The 13783-nt window shown below is 44.6% G+C and overlaps 1 protein-coding gene across 3 annotated transcripts in view; it reads left to right on the forward strand.

The window, feature by feature from the left end:
* The window catches only part of CCDC38 (coiled-coil domain containing 38), a 56250-nt gene that overhangs the window by 21356 nt on the left and 21111 nt on the right, over positions 1 to 13783 (forward strand). For all 3 annotated transcript variants that reach the window (XM_068276781.1, XM_068276782.1, XM_068276784.1), the window contains 3 exons: positions 2042 to 2150; positions 2401 to 2452; positions 3601 to 3752. In XM_068276781.1, the coding sequence (XP_068132882.1) occupies positions 2042 to 2150; positions 2401 to 2452; positions 3601 to 3752 (313 nt within the window). The remainder of the gene's footprint in view (positions 1 to 2041; positions 2151 to 2400; positions 2453 to 3600; positions 3753 to 13783) is intronic.

Below are 13783 nucleotides of genomic sequence, written 5' to 3' on the forward strand. Positions count from 1 at the left end.
GGCTCTCCCCTCTGCGCTCCCTTCCAGCTAGTTACAGTTTGGGCAGTGGGCAGCGGGCAGCGGCGGCAAGATACATACCTTCTTCCTTGCGTTCCACCACATACTCCTCGCTCTAGCGGCTGACGTCACTTCCGGAAGTGACATCACTTTCGTAAGTGACGTCAGCCGCTAGAGCGAGGAGTATGCGGTGGAACGCAAGAAAGAAGGTATGAATCTTGCCACCGCTGCCCGCTGCCCAAACTGTAACTAGCTGGAGGGGAGCGCAGAGGGGAGAGCCCCGAGGTGAGGGAGAGGGGGGAACTTCCTCTCTCCCCGCCGACTGAGGCCAAGGCTTTCCTCTCATGCTGCCACCCCTCCAGCCCCCACAAAACGGCCCCGAGCGGGCCCCAGGGTTGGGACCGGGCCCCCCGTGGGAGCAGGGGCTGTAGGGCCTATTGTTACGCCCATGTAGTGCAACTTCATATGATAAAACTGTATTCAGCCTGCTCCATCCAGCGCACTTACATAATCCCAGTAGATATGGCGCCTATCGGGCTAGTAAGCCCAGCGGTATTCACCCCCTCTGGTGGCGTCGGCGTCCCGTTCCTCCACCGCGGCGTATCCGCTACTCCACTCAATAGTCCCGGCTGGCGAGAACTTCCGCAACCTGGTGACGTCAGACGCACCTGGCTCCGCCCTATGCATTTCGTCCGTGCGGACTCATCAGGGGCATAGCTGGACCCCAATTATCTGTGTATGGCTGCAGTTACCTGAGTGCAGGTGTGTGGCTGGCAACAATAGCAGAAATGACAATTTACTAATTTTTAAGGAGCCCTGATGTTCCTCAGGTGCCAGCTGCAAACCCAGGCCAACTAATGGCAATTTAAAGGGAACCTAAAGTGAGCAGCATATGGTGGATGCCATATTTATTTCCTTTTAAACAATATCAGTTGCCTGGCAGTCCTGCTGTTCTCTTTAGCTGCATTAGTGTCTGTGTCACATCCCTAAAAAAAAGCATGCAGCTAATCCAGTCAGACTTCAGTCAGAGCACCTGATCTGCATGCTTGTTCAGGGTCCATGGGTACAAGTATTAGAGGCAGAGGAGCAGCAGGAAAGCCAGGCAACTGGCATTATTCAAAAGCAAATAAACATGGCAGCCTCCATATCCATCTCACTTCAGGTGTTCTTTAAAACATTCAAATTTCTCAGGCCCTAATTAAATAAACTGATTATAAGTAGCGAGAAAGCTTAGGCACTAGTTGCTTGCAGGGAGGCAATCACAGCTGATGATGCTTTCAACAGGACACATGCAAATTGAAAATAGTACCAGTATATATAAAAGAGAAGATGAGGCACTGTGCCTTTAAATACCTCTATGCATCAGCTAGGCACCAATAAAGAGGTTCAGCAGCGGAGCTTAAGTGACATCACCTGACTAGCGAAATGGCCGTCAAGCCATGTGACTTAACCCCTGCTGCTAAACCTCTGTATTGATGCCCAGCTGACGAATAAATATGTTTAAAGGCACAGTGCCTCATCTTCTCTTCTACATATACTGATTAAGTAAGGTAAAACACTTCTCCCATAAGAAAGTTCAACAATGATTTTCAGCTTGAAGATGCCTTAGTAAAAAAAAGCCATTTCCTTAATGACCCTTTTTGGAACCAGTAGTGCAGCAATAAGGATGTAGAGGTTGTGACCACACTGGGGACCAGAGAGGCCCACCAGACACCCTTCTTCACCCTTTTGGATAGCTCTTCATTGGTGCTATGCAGGTAATGCTTTGCTTATACCTGTTTGACATTGTGGCTGTCCTTGGCATGTTTTGGTGCTCCATATCAATTATACAGTGCAACAGTAGGGCAAATGTAAAAACTTGCAGTGGAGCCCATAGATCCTTGGCTACGCTGCTGCTTGGAATACTTCTTTAAGAATTTACAGACTGACAGATATGGTTATCAAATGACCAGAACATTATATGTTTATTAGGTATTGGCATATTACTTATTTTATTTCTTTCTGAACCTTGGAGGAATCTTAAGAGATATATATTTTTCTGCAGAGGAAGGCCGTAGGCTAAGTAATGCTTTACAACGATTGCAAGTTATGAGCCCGCCAAGGTCCTTTTACCGATATGGTTCCTCTGCTTCTGGAAGCAGATCACCAGCCAGGTACAGTATGTCAGCAATGTCACACACAAAAGGTTCATTAGGTAAAATTTCTCTGCACACAGGTTTGGCCAGGAGGTTGGAAGATTTCTTCATCTGATCATTGTCCAGTGTGGGTAGCGATCATTAGTTATATTTACATAGATGAAACTATAATAAGCAAACTCTGTAAATAATGACAATATTGCATGGAACTTGATTTGAACTGTACATCATTTAATATATTCTGACTCTATTTCTCATGTGATTTCAGAAGTCTCACAGAACATTCTGGTTCTGAAACAGAAGATTTAGACAATGAAGAGGTGTGTATCTATTGTTATTATGGGTAGGTTTTGGCCCCAATTTCATCGGTACTGGATATAATAGGAGTGTAATATATAGCACAATAGAATGTCATGTTAAGCATGTAGTAAGAACACAGAGCAAATACGCACAAGAAATATAGTCTTGGTAAAACATACTTACTGTATATCAGTATTGACCCATCACAAACCACATGCAACCAGTACCACAGACAAACATAAAAACCCCTTATTAAGGACACTAGTTATCAAAGCACTGCAGCAATTTGCATTAGGCTCATTCATTGAGTGGCAACGTTTTCTCCTTTGAATTGGTCACTTCTCTAACCAATGTCACTCAGTTAACAAACAGACATTTCAGCATCCTACCTCTATTTGGAGCATACTTGTAGTTCTTAAAGGACCACTGTTGCGAAAATCTTAACATTTTAAATATATGTAAACATATACAGATAAGAAGTACATTTCTTACAGAGTAAAATGACCCGTAAATTACTTTTCTCCTATGTTGCTGTCACTTACAGTAAGTAGTAGAAATTTGACAGAATCGACAGGTTTTGGGCTAGCCCATCTAATCATGGGGGATTCTCAAAGTTTTCTTTATATTCAAAAGCACCTAGTGAATGGCAGTTGTTCCGTCCAACTGCCAAAAAAGTGTTCAACAAGCACGGAGGCTGACCAGCATCTTTGTATGAATCTTATTTCAGGGAGTGTCTTTATAAATAATAAAGGCTATGATGAGAATCCCCTACCGAGAAATGGACTAGACCAAGACCTGTCAGTTCTGTCAGATTTCTACTACCTACTGTAAGTGACAGCAACATGGGAGAAAAGTAATTTATAAGAGAGGGGGGTCAGTAAAAAGTTAGGCACTGGGGGGAGATTTAGAGTTAGGCATCAGCAGGGAGTTGGCTAAGATTAGGCATAGGTATAGGGAGGGCTCTTGAGAATAAAAATAGGTTTAGTTGTAGTAAAATATCGGTACAATTTACCAAACATTTTACTATCACAATTGTCAATCTAAAAATGTTGAATATAGGTAAACATACAGTAATTCTACTTGCCAAAATTGGATGCCCAAATTTCGCAGCGCTTCTTTTTCATGCACATAGTTCCCGTTTCATTTGGATGCTTTATTTATTATACAGGAGCCAGAACTATATTTCACTGATCCTCAACAACTAATTCAAATCCTGAAAGAACTGGAAGATGACAACTTCCATTTACTTGAAAACCTTCAAGAAGAGGAAGAGAGTTTGCATGAACTCAGACAGAGAAGCGAGATGTTTAAACAAAAGAAGTGAGCATCTTTATTTTATTGATAGTACATTTACATTTAAGCAGTATGACAAAAAGTCAGCTTTATATGGCGGTAATTATTGAGTACTAGCCGCATAAGGGGGTAGCGGGCAGGAAGGGGGTATTGGGCACAGCAGCGGGGAGGGGGGTCGGACCCCCCCTCCCTCACCTGGGTCCCCCATGTGCGCTCCCCCTCCAGCTTAAGTTCGCGGCGGGGAAAGGGGTCGAACCCCCCTCCTTCACCTGAGTCTCCCATGTGCGCTCCCCCACCAGCTTCATTTCATGGCAGGGAGGGGGGTCGGACCCCCCCCTCCCTCACCTGTGTCCCCCATCTTCTGAAGTTGATGCAAACAAAAAGTTCATGTACGCTCTACCCCCTAATAACTCATTCCAATCGGTGCAGGATCTCAGCGAGCCAAGCCAAAGTACATGTGTAGAAGAAAGGATGATCCGCAAACCAGATTTGGCTGATGTAAAAAATGTCTGTTCTTTATTGAGAAATCCACAAAATAACGTGCAATAAAATCACAGAATCAACTGACGCATATCGGGCTTACCATCTGCCCTTAGTCATAGTTAAAATTGAACCTGTTAAGGGGACGGCTATATATAGGTGGGAGGAGGAAAAACTCCACCCCAAACCCTCAATAGCCGAATCCTTAAAGAAACACTACATACAATAGGAAATATATAAATCGTTATTCAAAATAGACGAAAAGGTACAAAATATATAAGACCAACAAGAAGTATATAAAAGTAGTAATGTTAAAAAATTCACCACTGGAAAAAGAAATGAAAAAATCCAACTGTTCACAGTGCCAACAGTTAAAAAGGGGGGGGGAGGGGAGGGGGGGAAGAAGGCAAAGAGGAAAAGAGATTGGCATAATCATACATAAATTTGAATGAAGCTATGACAGGGGAAATAAAGCAACTAGTAAATGTATTAATGCACATAAATTAGGTTTAAATCCCACTGTGTGTTAAGGCCACTAGGAGTGCGAGTACCCAATCTGTGGATCCAGTAGGCCTCACGTCTAAGTAATAACTTATAAGTATCACCCCCTCTAATAGGTGAGGTTACACGTTCTACCCCCTGGAAGATGAACAAAGACAAATTACCATCATGTACATGTTCAAAATGTTTTGAGACTGTCGATTTACGAAAAGTTTTCCAGTTGGTACCACAGTAGTGTTCCGCTACACGATCTCTTAATTTACGAGTTGTACACCCCACGTATTGGATTTGGCAGGATGTACAGGAAATAACATAAATGGTATGTTTGGTATTACAGTTAACCACTTCCCGATCGCCGTATTGACAATTGGCGGCCGGGAAGTGGACCCCGCAAGGACCGCCGTATTGACAAATGGCGGAGGTCCTTGTAGGGGCATGGGCGGAGCGATTGCGTCATCCGTGACGCGATCCTCTGCCGCCGCCTGGCTCCGCTCACCCGCCGCAACATCCCGCCGGCCATACGGAAGCGCCAACGGGATGTTAACCCGACGATCGCCGCATACAAAGTGTATAATACACTTTGTAATGTTTACAAAGTGTATTATACAGGCTGCCTCCTGCCCTGGTGGTCCCAGTGTCCGAGGGACCACCAGGGCAGGCTGCAGCCACCCTAGTCTGCACCCAAGCACACCGATTCCCCCCCCCCCTGCCCCCTGATCACCCACAGCACCCCTCAGACCCCACCCCTGCCCACCCCCCAGACCCTTGTTTACACCCAATCACCCCCCTAATAACCCATCAATCACTCCCTGTCACTATCTGTCAACGCTATTTTTTTTTATTCCCTAAACTGCCCCCTGCTCCCTCCTGATCACCCCACCCCTCAGATTCTCCCCAGACCCCCCCCCTGTGTACTATATGCATCTATCCCCCCTGATCACCTGTCAATCACCTGTCAATCACCCATCAATCACCCCCTGTCACTGCCACCCATCAATCAGCCCCTAACCTGCCCCTTGCGGGCAATCTGATCACCCACCCACACCAATAGATCGCCCGCAGATCCGACGTCAGATCACCTCCCAAGTGCAGTGTTTACATCTGTTCTCTACCCTAAACACTCACTAATTACCCATCAATCACCCATCAATCACCCCTATCACCACCTGTCACTGTTACCCATCAGATCAGACCCTAATTTGCCCCTTGCGGGCACCCAATCACCCGCCTACACGCTCAGATTGCCCTCAGACCCCCCCCTTATCAATTCGCCAGTGCATTACTTACATCTGTTCTTCCCTGTAATAACCCACTGATCACCTGTCAATCACCCATCAATCACCCCCTGTCACTGCCACCCATCAATCACCCCCTGTCACTGCCACCCATCAATCAGCCCCTAACCTGCCCCTTGCGGGCAATCTGATCACCCACCCACACCAGTAGATCGCCCGCAGATCCGACATCAGATCACCTCCCAAGTGCAGTGTTTACATCTGTTCTCTACCCTAAACACCCACTAATCACCCATCAATCACCCCCTATCACCACCTGTCACTGTTACCCATCAGATCAGACCCTAATCTGCCCCTTGCGGGCACCCAATCACCCGCCTACACGCTCAGATTGCCCTCAGACCCCCCCTTATCAATTCGCCAGTGCATTACTTACATCTGTTCTTCCCTGTAATAACGCACTAATCACCTGTCAATCACCCATTAATCACCCTCTGTCATTGCCACCCATCAATCACCCCCTGTCATTGCCACCCATCAATCAGCCCCTAACCTGCCCCTTGCGGGCAATCTGATCACCCACCCACACCAATAGATCGCCCGCAGATCCGACATCAGATCACCTCCCAAGTGCAGTGTTTACATCTATTCTCTCCTCTAAACACCCAATAATTACCCATCAATCACCCCCTGTCACTGCTATCCATCAGATTAGACCCCTATCTGCCCCTAGGGCACTCAATCACCCGCCCACACCCTCAGAACGCCCTTAGACCCCAGCCCTGATTACCTTGCCAGTGCATTGCTTGCATCTATTCCCCCCTCTAATCACACCTTGAGACACCCATCAATCACCTCCTGTCACCCCCTAGCACACCTACCTATCAGATCAGGCCCTAATTTGCCCCGTGTGGGCTCCTGATCACTCGGCCAAACCCTCAGATCCCCCTCAGACCCCCTTCCGATCACCTCCCCAGTGCATTGATTGCATCTATTTTCCCCTCTAACCACCCCCTGAGACACCCATCAATCACCTCCTGTCACCCCCCTAGCACTCCTATCCATCAGATCAGGCCCAATACAACCTGTCATCTAAAAGGGCACCCTGCTTATGACCGGTTCCACAAAATTCGCCCCCTCATACACCACCTGTCATCAAACTTTGCAGATGCTTATACCCCTGAACAGTCATTTTGAGACATTTGGTTTCCAGACTACTCACGGTTTTGGGCCCATAAAATGCCAGGGCGGTATAGAAACCCCACAAGTGACCCCATTTTAGAAAAAAGACACCCCAATGTATTCTGTTAGGTGTATGATGAGTTCATAGAAGATTTTATTTTTTGTCAAAAGTTAGCGGAAATTGATTTTTATTGTTTTTTTTTTCACAAAGTGTCATTTTTCACTAACTTGTGACAAAAAATAAAATCTTCTATGAACTCGTCATACACCTAACGGAATACCTTGGGGTGTCTTCGTTCTAAAATGGGGTCACTTGTGGGGTTCCTATACTGCCCTGGCATTTTAGGGGCCCTAAACCGTGAGGAGTAGTCCAGAAAACTGACCTGTGAATAGGACGTTGGGCCCCTTAGCGCACCTAGGCTGCAAAAAAGTGTCACACATGTGGTATCGCCGTACTCAGGAGAAGTAGTATAATGTGTTTTGGGGTGTATTTTTACACATACCCATGCTGGGTGGGAGAAATATCTCTGTAAATGGACAATTGTGTGTAAAAAAAATCAAACAATTGTCATTTGCAGAGATATTTCTCCCACCCAGCATGGGTATGTGTAAAAATACACCCCAAAACACATTATACTACTTCTCCTGAGTACGGCGGTACCACATGTGTGGCACTTTTTTGCACCCCAAGTGCGCTAAGGGGCCCAAAGTCCAATGAGTACCTTTAGGATCTCACAGGTCATTTTGCGACATTTGGTTTCAAGACTACTCCTCACGGTTTAGGGGTGTCTTCTTTCTAAAATGGGGTCATTTGTGGGGTTCCTATACTGTCCTGGCATTTTAGGGGCCCTAAACCGTGAGGAGTAGTCTTGAAACGAAATTTCTCAAAATGACCTGTGAAATCCTAAAGGTACTCATTGGACTTTGGGCCCCTTAGCGCAGTTAGGGTGCAAAAAAAGTGCCACACATGTGGTATCGCCGTACTCAGGAGAAGTAGTAGTATGTGTTTTGGGGTGTATTTTTACACATACCCATGCTGAGTGGGAGAAAGACCTCTGTAAATGGACAATTGTGTGTAAAAAAAATTAAAAAATTGTCATTTACAGAGATATTTCTCCCACCCAGCATCGGTATGTGTAAAAATACACCCCAAAACACATTATACTACTTGTACTGAGTACGGCAATACCACATGTGTGGCACTTTTTTGCAGCCTAACTGCGCTAAGGGGCCCAACGTCCAATGAGCACCTTTAGGCTTTACAGGGGTGCTTATAAATTAGCACCCCCCAAAATGCGAGGACAGTAAACACACCCTACAAATGACCCCATTTTGGAAAGTAGACACTTCAAGGTATTCAGAGAGGGGCATGGTGAGTCCGTGGCAGATTTCATTTTTTTTTGTCGCAAGTTAGAAGAAATGGAAACTTTTTTTTTGTCACAAAGTGTCATTTTCTGCTTACTTGTGACAAAAAATAATATCTTCTATGAACTCACTATGCCTCTCAGTGAATACTTTGGGATGTCTTCTTTCCAAAATGGGGTCATTTGGGGGGTATTTATACTATCCTGGAATTCTTGCCCCTCATGAAACATGACAGGAGGTCAGAAAAGTCATAGATGCTTGAAAATGGGAAAATTCACTTTTTGCACCATAGTTTGTAAACGCTATAACTTTTACCCAAACCAATAAATATACACTGAATGGGTTTTTTTTAATCAAAAACATGTTTGTCCACATTTTTCGCGCTGCATGTATACAGAAATTTTACTTTATTTGAAAAATGTCAGCACAGAAAGTTAAAAAAATCATTTTTTTGCCAAAATTCATGTCTTTTTTAATGAATATAATAAAAAGTAAAAATCGCAGCAGCAATCAAATAGCACCAAAAGAAAGCTTTATTAGTGACAAGAAAAGGAGCCAAAATTCATTTAGGTGGTAGGTTGTATGAGCGAGCAATAAACCGTGAAAGCTGCAGTGGTCTGAATGGAAAAAAAGTCCCTGGTCCTTAAGGGGGGTAAAGCCCACGGTCCTCAAGTGGTTAACATACTGTTTAATGGGGAAATGTTTATTAGATGAGAAGGAAAAGATCGAGTTGCCACATTTGTGGCAATGACAATAGTTGAAAGTTGAGAAGCCACAGGGGTAGGAACCAGTAGTAGCAAGCCAAGTGGGGGTACGGATCGAAGGCAGAGACCGGAAAAGACTGGGAGAAAGGATCGATCCCAGGGTACGTGCCCTTCTGGCTGAGAAACAGCACCCCCTTTCTAGGATATCCTTAAGTTTATGATCTGAATGCAGCACTGGAAGATACTTTTTAACGATGTTAATGATTTTAGTATACTCCAGGCTATACTCGGTGACAAAAGAACGGACATTTTTTACATCAGCCAAATCTGGTTTGCGGATCATCCTTTCTTCTAGCTGAAGTTGAGCAGCAGCCGCCGCTATTAGTAAGAGGCAGCGGGCGGGGATGACTCACCTCTTCCGCGTTCCAGCGTGCGTTCCACTGTTGTCACTTCCTGCAATGCCGACCACTGTATTGTAAGTGGACTGCATTGCAGGAAGTGACGACAGTGGAATGCACGCTAGAACGCGGAAGCGGTGAGTCATCTTCGCCCGCTGCCTCTTACTAATAGCGGCGGCTGCTGCTGCTCAACTTGAGCTAGAGGGGGAGCGCAGATAGGGGACCCAGGTGAGGGAGCGTGGGTCCGACCCCCTTCCCTGCCGCTGTGTCCAAAACCCCCTTCCTGCCCGCTACCCCCTCCAGCTCGGTGGCAAGTGTAGGACCGCCCCTGGGAGCAGGGCGCTACTTCTTCTTCTTGCTTGAAGGTTGAGGCACGTAGCCTGATAGATAGATAGATAGATAGATAGATAGATAGATAGATAGATAGATAGATAGATGCAGTTGTCATTTTGGGAACACATAGGCCCATATGCAATTCACGTTTTTACCTGAGTTTTCTCCTAGGTGATATTTTCACAAGTTGTAAATAAAATTAAAAACAATGGTGCATGAGCCAGCCTGGGGCCCCGGGAACTCTCACTGCCCGGGGCCCCAGAACCAGCATCTAACACCATATGTGAGCGCAGCCAAACCCTTGGAGCTGCTACCCCCAAGGCCTGTCTCCTACTGCTCTAAAACTTACCAAACACACAAATGGAGAAACTCACTCCCAAACAGTTCTCTGCTGCTTTATAAAGCCTGCAGGCTGCTTATAAGCCTGGCTGACTTGCTGACTTGCTCAGCTTCTGTTTGATTAATCACTGCAAGCTAGGTGTAATATATGTGTGCACTTCTCATTGGCTTATAAGCAGCCTGCAGGCTTTATAAAGCAGCAGAGAACTGTTTGGGAGTGAGTTTCTCCATTTGTGTGTTTGGTAAGTTGTAAATAAAATGCATTTTAAATCAGCAGCAAGCAAAAAAATACTCAAAATTATTTTGATAGTAGTTTTACGCCCACTTTTTGGTACTTTTCTGCTTGCAAAATGCTGAAAATCAGAAAATTGTAAATAATGTAAAATCCTGTATCTTCATGTTTTTATATTAGAGAATGAAGGAGAAAAAAGGAAGTCCAATATTAGAGAGAAGTCCCATTTAGGAAATCTATTTTTAATAGGGGGTCTCAATTTCATTAAAGTTGAAAGAAATTGCTTAATTAACAGATTTGCAGACCATTGTACTCCAATAAGGAATTACTGCCAAGACTGTTTCTTTGAAAAGACTCACCTTCCGAAGAAACTTTGGAATCAGAGGAACCAGAGGAAATGCATACCCTGTGTCAAAGTTCCATTCCTGGATCAGAGCATCCGAGGCCAAAGCAGTTTGAGTCGAAAACCTTGAATAAAAAACTGGAACCTTTTTGTTCATTTCCGATGCGAATAGGTTGATATCTGGAATGCCCCATGCTTCTGTTATCAGTGTAAACTCACTTGGATGAAGAGACCATTTGTTGTTGTCTAAACAAATTCTCAAGTCTGTCTGCTAACTGATTTTGATGTCCAGGGAGATAAACTGCAGAAATATTCATTACATACTTAATTGCTAACATCATAATTGGACGAGTCGCCTCCAACCAGAGGCGTAACTAGAAATCACTGGACCCCCCTGCGAATATTGGATGCCCCCCTCCCCCCCCATAGGTGCCAAATACTTGTAATGTGGCAGTGTTTCACTGTAAATTAATCATAAAGTGGGCAGCATTTCACCAGAAAATCCTAATGTGGGCAGCATTCACCAGAAAATTGTAACGTGGGCAGCATTCACCAGGAAATCGTAACGTAGGCAGCATTCACCAAAAAATCGTAACGTGGGCAGCAGTCACCAGATATTCGTAACGTGGGCAGCAGTCACCAGATATTCGTAACGTGGGCAGCATTCACCAGAAAATCGTAATGTGGGCAGCATTCACCAGAAAATCGAACAGTGAGCAGCGTTCACCAGAATATCGTAATGTGGGCAACAATCACCAAAAAATCATAATGTGTGCAGCAGTCACCAGAAAAAAAAATGCACCTGTAAAAAAAAACAAATAAAAAAACAAAAAACAATTCACTTACCTGGCAGAAGTCTTCTCTCCCAGCCTCTGGTGCGCAGATCCCCCGACGATCCTCCTGCAGCACATTTGCCGCGCTGACAGGCAGAGTGCAGGGCTATGGCAAGATGGTGCCCAAAGCCGTGTACTGGAGACACAAATAGTCTCCAGTGCAGGGCTTCGGCAGCCATCTTTCCATAGCCCTGCTCTGCCTCCCGGGAGACTGCAGTTTGCGGGGAATGAACTGGCGCAGCGTCTATTAGATTTAAGCAACTCCACTTTGTTGTCTAATCAGAGAAGAACAGAATGACCCTTGATGAGTGGAAGAAAGACACACAACGCTCGGTGAGCAGTCCTGAGTTCCAGAATATTGGAGACCAGATCCAGTCTCTGGCAATACCAATCTCCTTGAGCTGCCCAGTTTTGGAATGTTGCTCCCCATCCCATCCGGCTGGCATTTGAAATGATTACTTTCCACTGAGCCTGAAGTAGAGAATGACAATTTAGAAGATTCCTCTCTTGTTGCCACCAGACCAGACTGGCCTTCATTTGATCTGAAATTAAAATCATTTTGTTGAGATTGTGATTTCTCCATTGACTCAAGATGATATCATTTATTGGCTAACTTAGAGATGAGTAAACAGTGAGCTTTCGGCTTATAAAAAGCCTTCGTCGGACTGGTTCCTGACCAAAACTGAAAAACACAGCTTATATACACTGACATACAGAGGAGAAACATTCTTTAGCAAACATAAATGTAATTAGATGCCTTAACTGTTCCTGAGGAGGCTTTCCCAGGCATCCTGGCTAAATTGATAAATTAGCCAGAATTATCAATTTAGCCAGGATGCCTGTGAAAGCTTCCTGAGTAACAGTTAAGGCATCTAATTACATTTATGTTTGCTAAAGAATGTTTCTCCTCTGTATGTCAGTGTATATAAGCTCTGTTTTTCAGTTTTGGTCAGGAACCAGTCCGACGAATGCTTTTTATTAGTCGAAAGCTCACTGTTTACTCATCTCTAAGTTAGCCAATAAATGGTATCATCTTGATTCAAAACTCCGTTGCTTTTACTGATGGCTAACATGGTACAACACTCTTCTGCTTCCATTGACTCAGGAATCCTATTTGGAATGGGCAGAGATTCTAGTGCGCCCACTTCACCATGGGGATAGTTGACGCCATTACCCCACAATCAACATACATTGTCTTGCTGGGAGAAAAGTCTCGCTCTGATTTACTCTCATCCTGTAGATTAATGGCTGTATTTTGTTTACCTGTGGTGCAATGATATTTTTTGTTGTACAAAACTGAGCCCCTAGAAAAACTGCTGCGTTGGACTTCGTTGGCTTTTCTTTTCGTTCAACATCCATTTAGCCAGGATGCCTGTGAAAGCTTCCTGAGTAACAGTTAAGGCATCTAATTACATTTATGTTTGCTAAAGAATGTTTCTCCTCTGTATGTCAGTGTATATAAGCTCTGTTTTTCTGTTTTGGTCAGGAACCAGTCCGACGAATGCTTTTTATTAGTCGAAAGCTCACTGTTTACTCATCTCTAAGTTAGCCAATAAATGGTATCATCTTGATTCAAAACTCCGTTGCTTTTACTGATGGCTAACATGGTACAACACTCTACTGCTTCCATTGACTCAGGAATCCTATTTGGAATTGGCAGAGATTCTAGTGCGCCCACTTCACCATGGGGATAGTTGACGCCATCAACCCCACAATCAACATACATTGTCTTGCTGGGAGAAAAGTCTCGCTCTGATTTACTCTCATCCTGTAGATTAATGGCTGTATTTTGTTTACCTGTGGTGCAATGATATTTTTTGTTGTACAAAACTGAGCCCCTAGAAAAACTGCTGCGTTGGACTTCGTTGGCTTTTCTTTTCGTTCAACATCCATCCAAACTTTACTAGGGTTGAGATTGTCAGATACCGATGTTCTATCAGAGTGGATCAATTTTGTGCCATAATGAGAATATCATCCAGATAGTGTATGATTCCCACTCCCATTTCTCTTAAGTGAGCAAAAATCACTAAAAGCACTTTTGAAAAAGTCCTTGGTGAGGTAGCCAGCCCAAAAGGCAGACATGTGAACTGCAGGTGGAGGTCTGCCACGACAA

This window comes from Hyperolius riggenbachi, chromosome 3 (genome assembly GCF_040937935.1).
Source record: "Hyperolius riggenbachi isolate aHypRig1 chromosome 3, aHypRig1.pri, whole genome shotgun sequence".
In the NCBI taxonomy this organism is placed as follows: Eukaryota; Metazoa; Chordata; class Amphibia; order Anura; family Hyperoliidae; genus Hyperolius; species Hyperolius riggenbachi.